At 47.5% G+C, this 13,336-nt stretch overlaps 1 protein-coding gene across 1 annotated transcript; it reads right to left on the bottom strand.

The window, feature by feature from the left end:
• Window positions 1–1,927: 1,927 nt before the first annotated feature.
• PSMD5 (proteasome 26S subunit, non-ATPase 5) lies at window positions 1,928–13,336 on the bottom strand. The gene is made up of 10 exons (XM_068155844.1): window positions 13,158–13,336; window positions 12,812–12,956; window positions 12,022–12,135; window positions 10,780–10,908; window positions 9,945–10,054; window positions 8,914–9,056; window positions 7,738–7,929; window positions 6,126–6,235; window positions 4,160–4,300; window positions 1,928–3,689 (listed from the first exon to the last, which is right to left on the bottom strand). Exons 1-10 carry the CDS (start codon window positions 13,328–13,330, stop codon window positions 3,432–3,434), a joined length of 1,515 nt encoding a protein of 504 aa, XP_068011945.1. The 5' UTR covers window positions 13,331–13,336; the 3' UTR covers window positions 1,928–3,431.

The raw sequence follows: 13,336 nt of genomic DNA, 5'->3' as shown, positions 1-13,336 counted from the left end.
AGATCTAACTCCTGCGCAGGAAGCCTGCGCTTTCCCTTACCAGCTGCTTTATCTTGTCAACATTTAGCAGCAACCATCTCTCATAGCTCTCTTCCCTTCAACAGCAAATGAATTCTCAACACTACAGTGTTACAGCAGCCAGGGAACTGGATGTACTCATAAACACCCTCCAAGTGCATGTAAACAAGTAAAAGAATTAATGGGTGTTGTAAGAAACTTTGTCTCTTTGCAGCATTTCTTCCCCAGACTTCTGAAGCCTAAACCCCTGGTGGTTCTGTTTTATCTGAGGCATCACCTGCTCCCAAAGAATTTTGTGACCAAGGGGAATCTTTTCATCCACAAAGGGAGCAGTACCAGTGGAACCACAGAACAGCTTAGAGTGGGGGCAGACATAGAACCACCATGGGGATTGCTTAGGTAAAGCAGCCCAAGGAGGCTTCACAACCTACCTGTTGGAGAATCTTCTATTTCTGCCAGCCACAGCATCAGAGAACACTGCCCCAGAGCTCCACACAGGGCATTGTGCTAGAGAACATCAGCAGTGAGGTCAGAACAAGTTCACCAGCACGCTGGAAACACCAACCTCATCCAAAAGTACTGAGAGTTCCCACATTAGGAATCAGTTGTGGAACATAAAACATACCTATAGCTGCATCCTCCGGGTGAAGTCCTCCACATCATCACTTTCAGCAGCAGGAAGATCAGCTCAACAGAATTGGTCTTGTTGAGCTGGGCACACATTTACTTTTGAGGGTCCATCTGCTCTTCCTGCTGTGACTGAAGGAATTGGAGAGGTGCTCTGAAGGATCTGCAGCTCTTAAGTACCAAGTTATGCTGCTGTTAACCAGGGTCAAATGATGAGCTCTGGTTTTAGGGTTGGGTTTGGATTTAGCACGTTACCTCAACTTGCATTCTCCATCACTCCATGTGTTTTTCCCTCAATTACCTCCACTGTTTACTTTATGGGGAAAGGACAGGGACCACACACTTTAAAGTTTTCCCACTTAAAGTTTTCCCACCACAGAGGATACATCAGCAACAACATGTAAACCATATGGCAACATACAGCACAGGCAGGTGTCATGGGCTGAGCTGAACCTGCTGCTGATACTCAACCCCATGCTGCCATCGTGCCAGCTTCAAAATGAAGCTGCTGGCTGCAGCAAAGTATCATGGGGCTTGAAGTTCAGATTGTAATACAAGTGGCTTCTTGTTCCAGATGCTGCTTCCAGTTTGTAGTTTGGGGTGCTGGGTCTTTTCTGCCAGGCTGGCTGCTGCATGCATGGGTGAGAGGAGGTTGTCGGCTTCTGCATCTTTGCTGCACTGTTCTGCAAACAGGCTAAGGAAATTGTGCTTTGGACCATTTCCACTAAAACTCTCTCTCAACCAAGAGATTTTTTGGGGTCTGTGTATTACTCTCCCTCCTGTCTGTGTGGAGAGAGAGAGGGGGCCTTGTGAGGGTGGGCTGTGTTAACCCAGGCCAGCAGAGAATGCTAAGGGGTAAGCATCTGATCAATTAATCAGTGTTGAGCCCAAAGCTCAACAAAATAAAGCATATGTGCATATCTTATAAAGCCCTCTTGTTTGGCATCTCTGTCTATGCTAAAATATTGTGTTTGGCAAATGCACCAAGCAAAGCAGATGCTAAGGACTCAGCACACAGAGTAGCCTTCAAAAGCAACAGCTGAAAACACACATGGAAGAGACTCATGAATTGCAGAAAAGGTTTCTGTATTGATTTCTTTCAGAGATTGCAGGATACAGCTCACACAGAGCTACCAACGCAGGAAGCCACCGCAAAGAACAAAGCTCAACTGTCCAATACAAGAGCCTTTCCTTTTAAGTGCTTTCATGTTTTTTCTGGATGTGGGATTGGTGAGGCTTCTGTGCTCTCTCTTGTTCACAAATGAGACACTGAGTACTGCACTCCTCACTAGCAGATGTTTATTGTGCACACCGAGGATGAAAGCATCAGCAGTATGATGTTGACGACAGCTTTTGCACGCACTAGATCACAAACAAGGGAAATCACCTGCACCCAGACAGCTTATTGAACATTAAGGGAACTTCCCCCACTACCCTGCTTCTCTGAGCCCACTGGCTCCTCAGCAGCAGCTTTTGGCAGGCAACAGCATCACCTCTGCTACAGTTACTATAAGCAAGAAGAGAGGCTCTGTGTGACTAGGGTGATCCTACTTCAATGGGCAGAGCGGGGACACAGGGTGAGTACTTTCCATAGAGGTACACTGACCTGACACTACCAAAGGAGTGATTTCATATTATGCTCCCTTCAGCTATTCCTTAGCTTGCTTTCTTACATCCTCAAAAACGTAAAACCTTTTGTATAAGGTACATTGTGGTCTCTGTTTATAGACAGACACTAGTGCCCCAGCTAGTCTTGCACCTCACCTGCAGCTAGCTGATCCTCTTCAACAGAAGATTACAACCTTGTAAGGTACTGCTTCCATTTCCCTAATTCAGATCACACCCTTAAATATGAAAGCTTGACATTCTAACTTTTATTCTAACTCAGGCAACTCAAATAATATTTTCAAACTACCAAGATTTAAAAAAAAAAAAAAAGAGATATCTGTTAAAAAAAGAATGTAAACAATTGAAGATTTGGTTCTGAAGTAGATTTGTAGTGCTATAGCTCAAGCTCCTTTCAGCAAGTCAACTGAGCTGCCACACAAAGTCGCAGTCAACAAGGGAGAGCGAGCTCCCAGTTTGGTTTTGTAACACACCAGAGTGTGCACTCATTTGTTTTCAAGAGGGCTAAAAGCTTTTTTTGTTGTTGTAGTTTTCATCCTCATCATAAAATGTAAACAAAGTATTCAAGCAAGACTCACATCCAGCAAGCTGAAAATAAAACCCTCCGGTTTGTGCTCCCTCCTGTGGACAGAATGCCACCTAGCTCATTCCTACCAACAGGGTTTCTGACAGAACATGACTGGCTAAGTGCTCCATGGAAGAGCCTGCCTTCAGCAGATAGAATTAAAAAAACATAGAGGAAACTATGGCAGCATCTGAGGTTACAAACCTCAAGGTGTTTGGATGGTTGGGCTTTTTAAATTGAATTGTGATCTGCTGAAGAAAGAAGATAGGAACTCCACACCCAGCAACACTTCATCTAAACACTGATAATTCTGCAGAGTGAGACAGTGAGCAGCTGACAGGGTGCTCATCCTGGTGACTTGTCTCATGACAGCACACAGAGACCTCCTGCCATGACACTCTATGGGAAAATATGCTGTGCCCTATAGGGTTTGATTTGCTCTCATGACTCGTTTCAGACAGAGTCAAAGTGCTTCACAATCCTTTGGCGAGACAATCGCAAAGAGACTCCGGCGTGGGGAGTCTTTACACCACCTATCTTGACACTTAATTCAGCAACATGGTTTGCAGGAAGGGGAACCAAGACATCAGTGACATTATTCTGCTCCTTCCACAGCTGTAGTAGAAACTGCCTTGACATAGTAAGGGCCCTCACGCAGGTAAGCCCTGAGCCTCAAGTAATACTGATTGCCAAAGACCTCCGCAATGGTTTTGGAGTTCACAAGGGCCTTCACCAGGTCGTATTTGGCATCCTTTGAAGCTTTGTCAGGCTCCACAGATCTGTCAACAATGTACTCCACAAACCCTGGACTGTCAAGCATCAGCTTCTGGGCCCATGGTTGGTTTGCAATAGCCTGGATGAGGAGACAAAAGAGGAGGGAAAGGGAAACAGTTCACTTTCAAGTCCCCCAAAACAATCAGGCAGTAGGTTGTTAGGCAAATAGCCAAGAACAGATGAAAATGAAATGGGATAATCATTCTACACAGTAGTTACACAACCACTCCTCAACTTAAGCAGCAGGGTTTAACTCTGGAAAGCAAGTACAGCTCAGTGCTTACCTTAAGTGAATGATCACAGCAGTGCCTCTGCTATGAAAGCAGCAGCCCAGAGCATGGCTGTACCGCTCTTAATCCTCTGCAGTTCAGAAGAAATGAAGCACTACAGGCATGGCATGGCTGCTGCATGATTTAAATGGGGAGTGCCAGTGGGGCTCAGTGCTACATGCCTGACCTCTGACCCTGCAGATGTTCATGGCATTCACTTCACCTGGCACTGAATGGCAACACAATCCAGCACTAACCTTTAAAGGGAAGCAGCACTTACTGTGAACACCCGTAAAGCCCCACAGTGCAGATCAGGGAAGGGCTGAGTACTGATGCTCCTGAAGAGTTCCAAAGGCTGGCTAGACAAGGATGTAAACCATGATTCAGTCATTCTTAGAAGGTCTTCTGTCTGCTGCTCTGGCTACACAGAGCACACAAAAATGGAAGCTTGATTAGGACTAGGAAAAGCTTTCAAGTTAGGTGTTCAACAGTTAGGAAGTTATTTGCAATTAACCAGCAGCAGATTAAACCAAAAGAGTTTAAACTTGCAACTTATGTTCACAAATGAAGAAGTGAGAAGATTCCAGAGGCACCTTAGAGCTGCCTTCCAATACCTGAAGGGATCCTACAGGAAAGCTGGAGAGGGGCTTTTCATAGGGCAATAGGACAAGGGGGAATGGTTTGAAGCCAAGGGAGAGCAGGGTTTGACTGGAGCTAAGGAAGAAGTTCTTCAGTATGAGCGTGGTGAGACTCCAGAATAGGCTGCCCATGGAGGTTGTGAATGCCTCCTCCCTGGGGGTGTTCAAGGCCAGGTTGTACAAGGCCTTGAGCAGCCAAGTCTAGTTGAGAGGAATCCCTGCCCATGGCAGGAGGTTGGAGTAGATGATCTCTGAGGTCTCTTCCAATCTAAGCCATTTCAGGATTCTGATTTAGCTTGGAGTAAAGATGTATCAAAATCAATTTCTTTCAAAAAGTGCTGTGCTGAGTGCAGCCTTGCAAGACAAGTGAAAGAGACTTATTGGCCTATTTAAAGCTCCACTATTACAAGCAGATCACTGGAGGGCTTAGAGCAGTTTGACAGCACACTCTCTTTAAAACACAAACATACTGAAGCATTTACTCTCACTCCCTTGCCAGTGCTGTCTTGTGTTTTACAAACAGATGTCAGAACACCTGGCTTCTGACAAACAAACTTTAAGCAAACAAATATTAGGAAATGTCAAAACAGTCAAGTTATTGACTCCTGAAATATATCATAGAATGGCTCAGGTTGGAAGGGACCTTAGATACCATCTACTGCAATCTCCCTGCCACGGCAGGCTGAACAACTCCAGCTTCCTCAGCCTATCCTCATAGCAGAGGTGTTCCAGCCCTTGGATCATCTCTGTGGCCCTACTCCTGACTTGCTCCAACAGCTCTGTGTCCTTCTTATGATGGGGACACCAGAGCTGGACACAGTATTCAAGGTGGGGGTCTCTCAACAGAGTTAAGGGGCAGAATCCCCTCTGGCCTCATTCCTCTTGATGTAGCCTAGGATAGGATTTGCCCTCTGGCAAGCACACTGCAGACTCATGTTGAGCTTCTCAATCAATACACCCAGGTCTCTGTGCTCAGAGCTATTCTCAGCTCACACTGTACCCAGCCTGTATTTGTGCCTGGGATTAGACTAGAATAAGCCAGGTTGGAAGAGACCTTTGAGATCGAGTCCAACCTATCATCCAACACCATCTAATCAACTAACCCATGGCACCAAGCACCCCATCCAGTCTCTTCCTAAACACCTCCAGTGATGGGGACTCCACCACCTCCCTGAGCAGCACATTCCAATGGCCAGTCTCTCTTCCTATGAAGAACTTCTTCCTAATATCTAGCTTAAACCTCCCCTGGCACAGCTTGAGACTGTGTCCTCTTGTTCTGGTGCTGGCTGCCTTGGAGAAGGGAACAGCCCCCACCTCCCTTCAGGTAGTTGTAGACAGCAATAAGGTCTGCCCTGAGCCTCCTCTTCTCCAGGCTAAGCAACCCCAGCTCCCTCAGCCTTTCCTCACAGGGCTTGTGCTCCAAACCCCTCACACCAGCTTTGCTGCCCTTCTCTGGGCATGTTCCAGCACTGCAAGAGGCCTTCACACAGACAGTCACACAGCAATTTCATCTTTGTGTATTTAAAAAAAAACCCCAAACAAACAAAACAAAAAAAAACCCCAACAACAACAGGAAAAAAACCCACCCAAAGCAAGCCACAAACTTACAGGCAAGTAAAGGAGAGAGGAAATTGCATCCAAGCACCGCAGCCGTAGCTCCGTGGGGGCATTCTTTGCCTGGTGTCCTATTCTGGTTAACAGATTTTGGAATCTGCTTCCTTTGGGAAAAACACAAACCAAAAGGATTTTACAGACCTCTACAGGAGTACAAAGTCACCTGTCAGTCACACTAAGTGCAGTCAGAGTGTTTCTCAGGTTTAGGGTACAACACTTGTACAAGCCCTGTGAGGAGAGGCTGAGGGAGCTGGGATTGTTTAGCCTGGAGAAGAGGAGGCTCAGGGGTGACCTCACTGCCCTCTACAACTACCTGAAAGGTGGTTGTAGCCAGGAAGGGGTTGGCCTCTTCTCCCAGGCAACCAGCACCAGAACAAGGGGACACAGTCTCAAGCTGTGCCAGGGGAGGTTTAGACTCAAGGTGAGGAGGAAGTTCTTCACCGAGCGAGTCGTTCGTCATTGGGATGTGCTGCCCAGGGAGGTGGTGGAGTCCCCATCCCTGGAGGTGTTCAAGAGGGGATTGGATGTGGCACTTGGTGCCATGGTCTGGTCATGGGGTCTGTGTTGATAGGTTGGACTCGATGATCCTCGAGGTCCTTTCCAACCTAAGTTATACTGTGATACTTCTGGCTTTACTGTAATAAAGGCAATCTCAGACTCTTTGCTTCCTGTGCACCTAGGAAAGGTCAGTCCAAAGCTGATGTTAACTCTCCAGACCACTCAGACATTTCCAGAAAGGAAGTTGTGTGTCAGACAACTGAGTTATCTTGGGAAGCATGGACTCTAGTACATTTGTAACTGTAAATCTCATCCTACAGAGCTCCAATGGCTGCCTGCTAACACAGATTTTCACTTCAAGCCAAGACCAGCAGCAAGAAGTCAGCTGGTACCTACTTTCAGTCCTACCAACAGTCTTCTATGAAGAGAACCTGTGCAGTCTTTACAGAAAGCATCATTGTATGGAAACTCAGGGGGTTTCTAATTCCAGTGAGAAGGTCATGACATCAGGAGTCTAAAGTAGCACAAGTACTGATGATTCACAGGATGCAGCTCACTAGGCAAGAATAATCTGCATCACACTGGTGACTCCAGAATCCTATTTCTCACTGCCACGCCTGGCAGACAGCTAAAACCCACCTTATTTGCTGCTCAGATACCTCTACAGAATCATGGAGTGTTAGGGCTTGGAAGGGACCCTGAAAGATCAGTCCAACCACCCTGCCAGAGCAGGATCACCCAGAGTGGATCACACAGGAACCTGTCCAGATGGGGTTTGAATACCTCCAGAGAAGACTCCACAACCCCCCTGGGCAGCCTTGTTCCAATCTTCTGTCACCCTCACAGTGAATTTTTTCCCCCCTCATGTTTACATGGAACTTCCCATGCCTCAACTTCTACCCAGTGCCCCTTGCCCTGTCACTGGGCATCACCAAGAGCCTGACTCCATCCTCTTGGCACTCATCCTTTATCTAAACATTAATGGGTGATCAGCTAAATAGCTACACATCTCAATTCATTTCTGCTGCAGCAAAGCATCTTTCTTGTCTATTAGGTCATACAGAAAAGGTTTGACTAAAAGAAAAAGAAAAGAAAGAAAGAAACTAACTGGTTTTCTGCAGAACCTGTTTGCCTTCCACATTTGATCCCAGGATTCCAAGTGTGTCCACAGCCACTCCAATCATGGTTGGGTCCTGACTTTCTGCCATCTCAAAGACTTTCTCCACAAAGACAGGGTAGCGTTCACAGATCTGCTGTGGACTGTCTACAACAGCCAGGTTTCCAAAAAATTTGACAAACCCTGCAAGAAGGCAAAGAATAAATTGATTAAAGAAGAAAAACCCCACAGAAAAACCACACATTCAGAGTGGAGGAACAGTAACTTCAGCAACATCAAAAGCAAGAGTTTATTAATGCAAGACTGTTTCCCTGCTAAACCAGCACAGCCAGTTTGGGGCTCCTCCTAACCACTTTGAGGCTCCCAGGTTCAAGGGAGACAGGGATCTATGGGAGTCCAACTGAGAGCTTCAAGGACGATTAAGGGACTTCAGTATCTCTCCTAGGAAGAGAGATTGAGAGAACTGGGGCTGTTTAGTCTGGAGAAGAAAAGCCTGAGAAGTGATCTTATGAATGTCTCTAAAGATTGAGGGGTGGGTGTTAGGATGAAGGTGCCAGTCTCCTTTCAGTGGTGCCCACTAACAGGACAAGGAACAATGGGTAGCAGCTGGAACAAAGTTCCACCTCAACATGAGGAGAAACTTCTTCACTGTGAGGGTGCCTGAACACTGGAGCAGGCTGCTGAGAGAGGCTGTGGAGTCTCCTAAAGAGACTTTCAAGACCCATCTGGACCCATTCCTGTGTGGCCTGCCCTAGGCTATGCTGCTTTGACAGGGAGGTTGGACCTGACACTCTCTAGAGGCCCCTTCCAAACCCTACCATTCTCTGATTCTATTAAGCCTGAATACTGTTTGTGAAATGCATCAGAGTAAAGACAGAAGTAAGGAACAAGCCAGTATTTGGGAAGCTGCTTAATTCACAATGTTAACAACTGTCATCTTGGATTCAGAAACTAATTCAGGTGTGCAGCACAGCCTCTCCAGCTCTTGCCTGTACTGCCACTGTTAGCAGCAGTGTACCTGTAACCACTCATGCAGGCACTTTTTGGGTACAGCCAACATACACATTCCAGCTTTCCAAAAAATTCCCAGGAGCTCTCAAAACAAAGAGATGTAACAGTCACTAACAAAACCAAGCAGCAAACACAAGAAGAAATGCATGATGTAACCTGGTAAATAGAAGCCTGAGAAAGGATCAGACTCTGCACCGACGATGATGTTTGAAATCTTATCGATAACTCCCTGCTGAGCAAGGTACTGACGCCCATGGGGGGTGTGGGCCAGCGAGGTCACCATCTCTATACATGTGGCTCTGGAACACAGAAACAGTTGTTTGGCCATACTTCAGATGGGGGTTTGAAGTACTCAGTGCTTAATTAGAAACAGGCTTTCTACCCTCAAGACAAAACCCACGCTACCCCAACCGCCCAGTACTCCTCCAACCTCACTCAGCTCTCCTAGTTTAGGTGTTTAGCTGGAAAGAATTCTACAGCTCAGTGTTGGAATTATCTCAGCACGATGGGGGATCTTCAGCTTGGGTCTCAAATTTAAGTGTACAGTAGAATAGAATTAACCAGGTTGGAAGAGACCTTTGAGATCATTGAGTCCAACCTATCACCCAACACCACCTAATCAACTAAACCATGGCACCAAGCACCCCATCCAGGCTCTTCCTAAGCACCTCCAGTGATGGGGACTCAAACACCTCCCTGGGCAGCACATTCCCATGGCCAGTAACTCTTTCTATGAAGAACTTCTTCCTAACAGCCAGAAAAGATGGTAAATCAGTATCTTGGTATTTTACACTCCAGGCTGTTTGAGAGTGACAGAACAAGAGGAAATGGACTCAAAGTGCAACAGAGCAGCTTTAGACTGGGCATTAGGAAAAAAATATTTCCCAGTCAGTCATTGGAAGGGGCTGCCCAGGGAGGTGGGAGGTGGTGAGTCACCAGCCCTGGATGCATTTAAAGGTCATTTAGATGTGGTGCTTGGGTATATGGTTTAGGGGTGAACTTTGTAGAGCAGGGTTAAGGGTTGGACTTCATGATCAAGGGTCTTTTCCAACCTCTGTGTGTGATTCTGTGTGAAGAGACAGACAAAGTGTTTTCCTTCAAAGGGTTTCACATGAAACAGACACCAATGTGCTTAAAGAATGTTAACTTGAGTTTTAACAACAGAGAAAACGTTCCTACCAACATACCTGACCAGCACATCATCTCCAGTCAGCTCTCCGATTAACTCTGATATCAATCCACTCTTTGCACAGTAATTTAGTGACTCTGCTGACACTGAAGAAATCTCAACAATTAACTAAGTAAAAGCACAGAGGGGAGGAAAAAAGGATGGTTTAAAAAAACATACCAATGATAACAATTCCCAGTAATGGCCAAACACATCTTACAATGCTGACTAGCTCTCTACATGGTAAGTATAGAACTTCATGATTAAGCTAAGTATGTGCTTGGAACAAGTTCACAAGAGGCTCCAAGTTCACAGCACATGCCTCTGATCTCTCATCACAGCCATTTTTTCTTCAGAGGATCATCACTGCTATCCCCATTAAGCTCTAGAATGTCTATATTGTATCGTTTCTCCTTTGCCATACATATCTGTGCTGGCCCTCTTGGCATGTCTCGGCCTCCTCCCCACTCCAGAAGTTCCAACAGCACTTCACATCCAAAGGTCATGAGACTACAGTTATTTTACTTTCAGAGAAGTAAATATTTTACTCTGTCTTTACTAACTCTGTGTAACCCCTCCAATGCCCTAGGCACAACAAGCAGAAAATGAAAGATGCAAGTAGTGCTTCACAATTTAGTTCCATACACCGAGGTCTGACATCATTTCGGGGCCACTTCGGCGTTCTTCCTACTCTCTTCCAGCCTTGAGCACAGAGATAACAAAAAGCTTGTGCAGAAGAGAGGAATACCAATATTTAAAAGCAAGCCATGCAATCCAGATGGCAATTAAGAACTGCTGGCCAAGAGAAGTGCACCACCCTGCCACACAAATGGCAACGTGGATGGCCTCCCTACCTCATAGACTCTGTATCGAACGATGTCATTGGTTGCCATGACGTTTTTCAAGTCACTCAACAAACTGCTCACAAACAGAGCCTCCAAACCTTCTTGTGTCTGTGCTATTCTTGAGAGAGACTTGATGGCCTGGAAACAAAAGCAAGAGCTTATCGAAAACAAAAAGACAAAGCCACAAAGGTCAGAAAACCCAAGATGATCTGACTTAGTTTCAATGTTATTGACTAATGTTTTAAATCAATTTATACCTCTTAACTTCTAATTCAGTCTTCACTGACTGGAACAGGTTGCCCTGGGAGGTCATGCACTGGACCTTGGAGGTGTTCAAGGCCAGACTGGATGAGGCTTTGAGCAACCTGGTCCAGTGGAAGGTGTCCCTGCCCATGGCAGTAGAGTTGGAACTAGATGATCTTTGAGGTCCCTTCCTACCTAAACCATTGCTGTGTCCAGTTCTGGGCCCCTCAGTTTAGGAAGGAGGTTGACTTGCTGGAACAAGTCCAGAGCAGGGCAACAAAGTTGGTGAGGGGCCTGGAACACAGCCCTATGAGGAGAGGCTGAGGGAGCTGGGGTTGCTTAGCCTGGTGAGGAGGAGACTCAGGGGTGACCTTATTGCTCTCTACAACTACCTGAAGGGAGGTTGTAGACAGGCAGAGGTTGGTCTCTTCTCCCAGGCAGCCAGCACCAGAACAAGAGGACACAGTCTCAGGCTGTGCCAGGGGAGGTTCAGGCTGGAGGTCAGGAGGAAGTTTTACACAGAGAGAGTGATTGCCCATTGGAATGAGCTGCCTGGGTAGGTGGTGGAGTCACCATCACTGGAGGTGTTCAGGAGGAGACTTGACAGGGTGCTTGGTTGCATGGGTTAGTTGATTAGGTGGTGTTGGATGATAGGTTGGACTCGATGATCTTGAAGGTCTCTTCCAACCTGGTTTATTCTATTCTATTCTGTAAACCTATGAAGGGCCATCTATGGTTACTGTGACCCAAGTCTCTAGCATCAAGCTCAGAGCTATGAGCTCTCTTTGGCATCAACGGCTACTGGAAGGTAACAGTTCCAGGTGCATTTTCCACCACACCCAAGTAACTTCTCAGCTTAAAGCACCTACACGCCTGTAACATCTTTCAAGCCACATAAGCTCTCTTTTCTTCCCAGAAGAGCAGAGGCTACCATCTCAGAGAGTAGAACAGATGTTCTGTGAAGTGCCTGTTATCAGTCTGCAAAGGAAGAAAGCATGCAGTGCTCACCTCTTTGGCCACTGCTATTTTCTCTCCACCGATGCAGTTTATGATTTGCCGCAACAGTTCAGGGCTGTTGAGAATTTCTGCAACAGCCTCTGAGTCTTCAACAATCCTCCCCACCTAAAGACAAGAAGAAATAATTACAGAAAATAGCACTAAACCAGACTTTTCCCCCCCACCATTCAAGCACTGGAACAGCTGGCCAGACAAGAGGGATGTGGAGGTGCTGGAAGGTGTCCAGAGCAGGGCCACAAGGATGTTCAGAGGGCTGGAGCACCTCTCCTATGAGGACAGACTGAGGGAGTTGGGGCTGTTCAGTCTGCAGAAGAGAAGGCTCCCAGGTGACCTCATTGTGGCCTTCCAGTATCTGAAGGGGGCCTACAGGAAGGCTGGGGAGGGACTGCTCAGGATCTCAGGTAGTGATAGGACTAGGGGGAATGGAATGAAGCTGGAGGTGGGGAGATTCAGGCTGGAGGGGAGGAGGAGGTTCTTCACCATGAGAGTGGTGAAACCCTGGAATGGGTTGTCCAGGGAGGTGGTCGAGGCCCCGTCCCTGGGGGTGTTTAAGAGCAGGCTGGATGAGGCTCTGGGCAGGCTGATCTAGTGTGGGGTGTCCCTGCCCATGGCAGGGGGGTTGGAACTAGATGATCCTTGCGGTCCCTTCCAATCCTGAATGAAACTATGAAACTATGAAACAAAATGACCACTTTTCAGGACACTCAAAAACCAAGTGGATAGTTCCCTGAGGAGCTCAGGGCAGAGCTCTCCCCCCTCCTCCCGCAGGAAAACTCTGTACCTGACATATAGTGAGGATCTTCACAGAATCGTCGGGGTGGAAAAGCCCTTTCTGAAGCTCTTCTCTGAGGTTCTGGATCACATAGACAGGGTCCAGGGCCTGCAGGAGCCTCTCCAGGATGGAAACACACGCAGACACCTGCTCCCTGGGCAGAACAGAGAGGAAACTAAGCCTTCCAGGACAGGGAAGCCGCCGGGTGCTCTCAGATCCTCACCTGTGCCCGCCCCCGCCCTGAAGAGGGGCAGGAAAGGAGATGGGGTAGCAGCAGGAGCCACCCTGCTGCGGGAGAACGGGCGAGAGACCGCGGCGAGCCCGGGTCAGGCAACAGGGCCCTGCCGCCACTCACCGGTCATTAACGCTCAGGAGGGCGAAGAGCGCTCCCAGGTGATCGTCGCTGAGGCGGGCGCGGAGGACCGCGGGCGGTACGGCTTGCACGGCGAGCCGCAGGGCCCGCAGCTCCTCCAGCGGCGTGTCCCGCCGGGCCGCCCGCTCCAGCAGCTCCACCACCGCCTCCGCCATCTTGGC

The sequence above is a fragment of the Melanerpes formicivorus genome, unplaced genomic scaffold, assembly GCF_026170545.1.
Source record: "Melanerpes formicivorus ecotype bairdi unplaced genomic scaffold, bMelFor1.0.p_v2 SCAF_33, whole genome shotgun sequence".
In the NCBI taxonomy this organism is placed as follows: Eukaryota; Metazoa; Chordata; class Aves; order Piciformes; family Picidae; genus Melanerpes; species Melanerpes formicivorus.
This window is presented reverse-complemented; position numbering and strand designations above follow the sequence as displayed.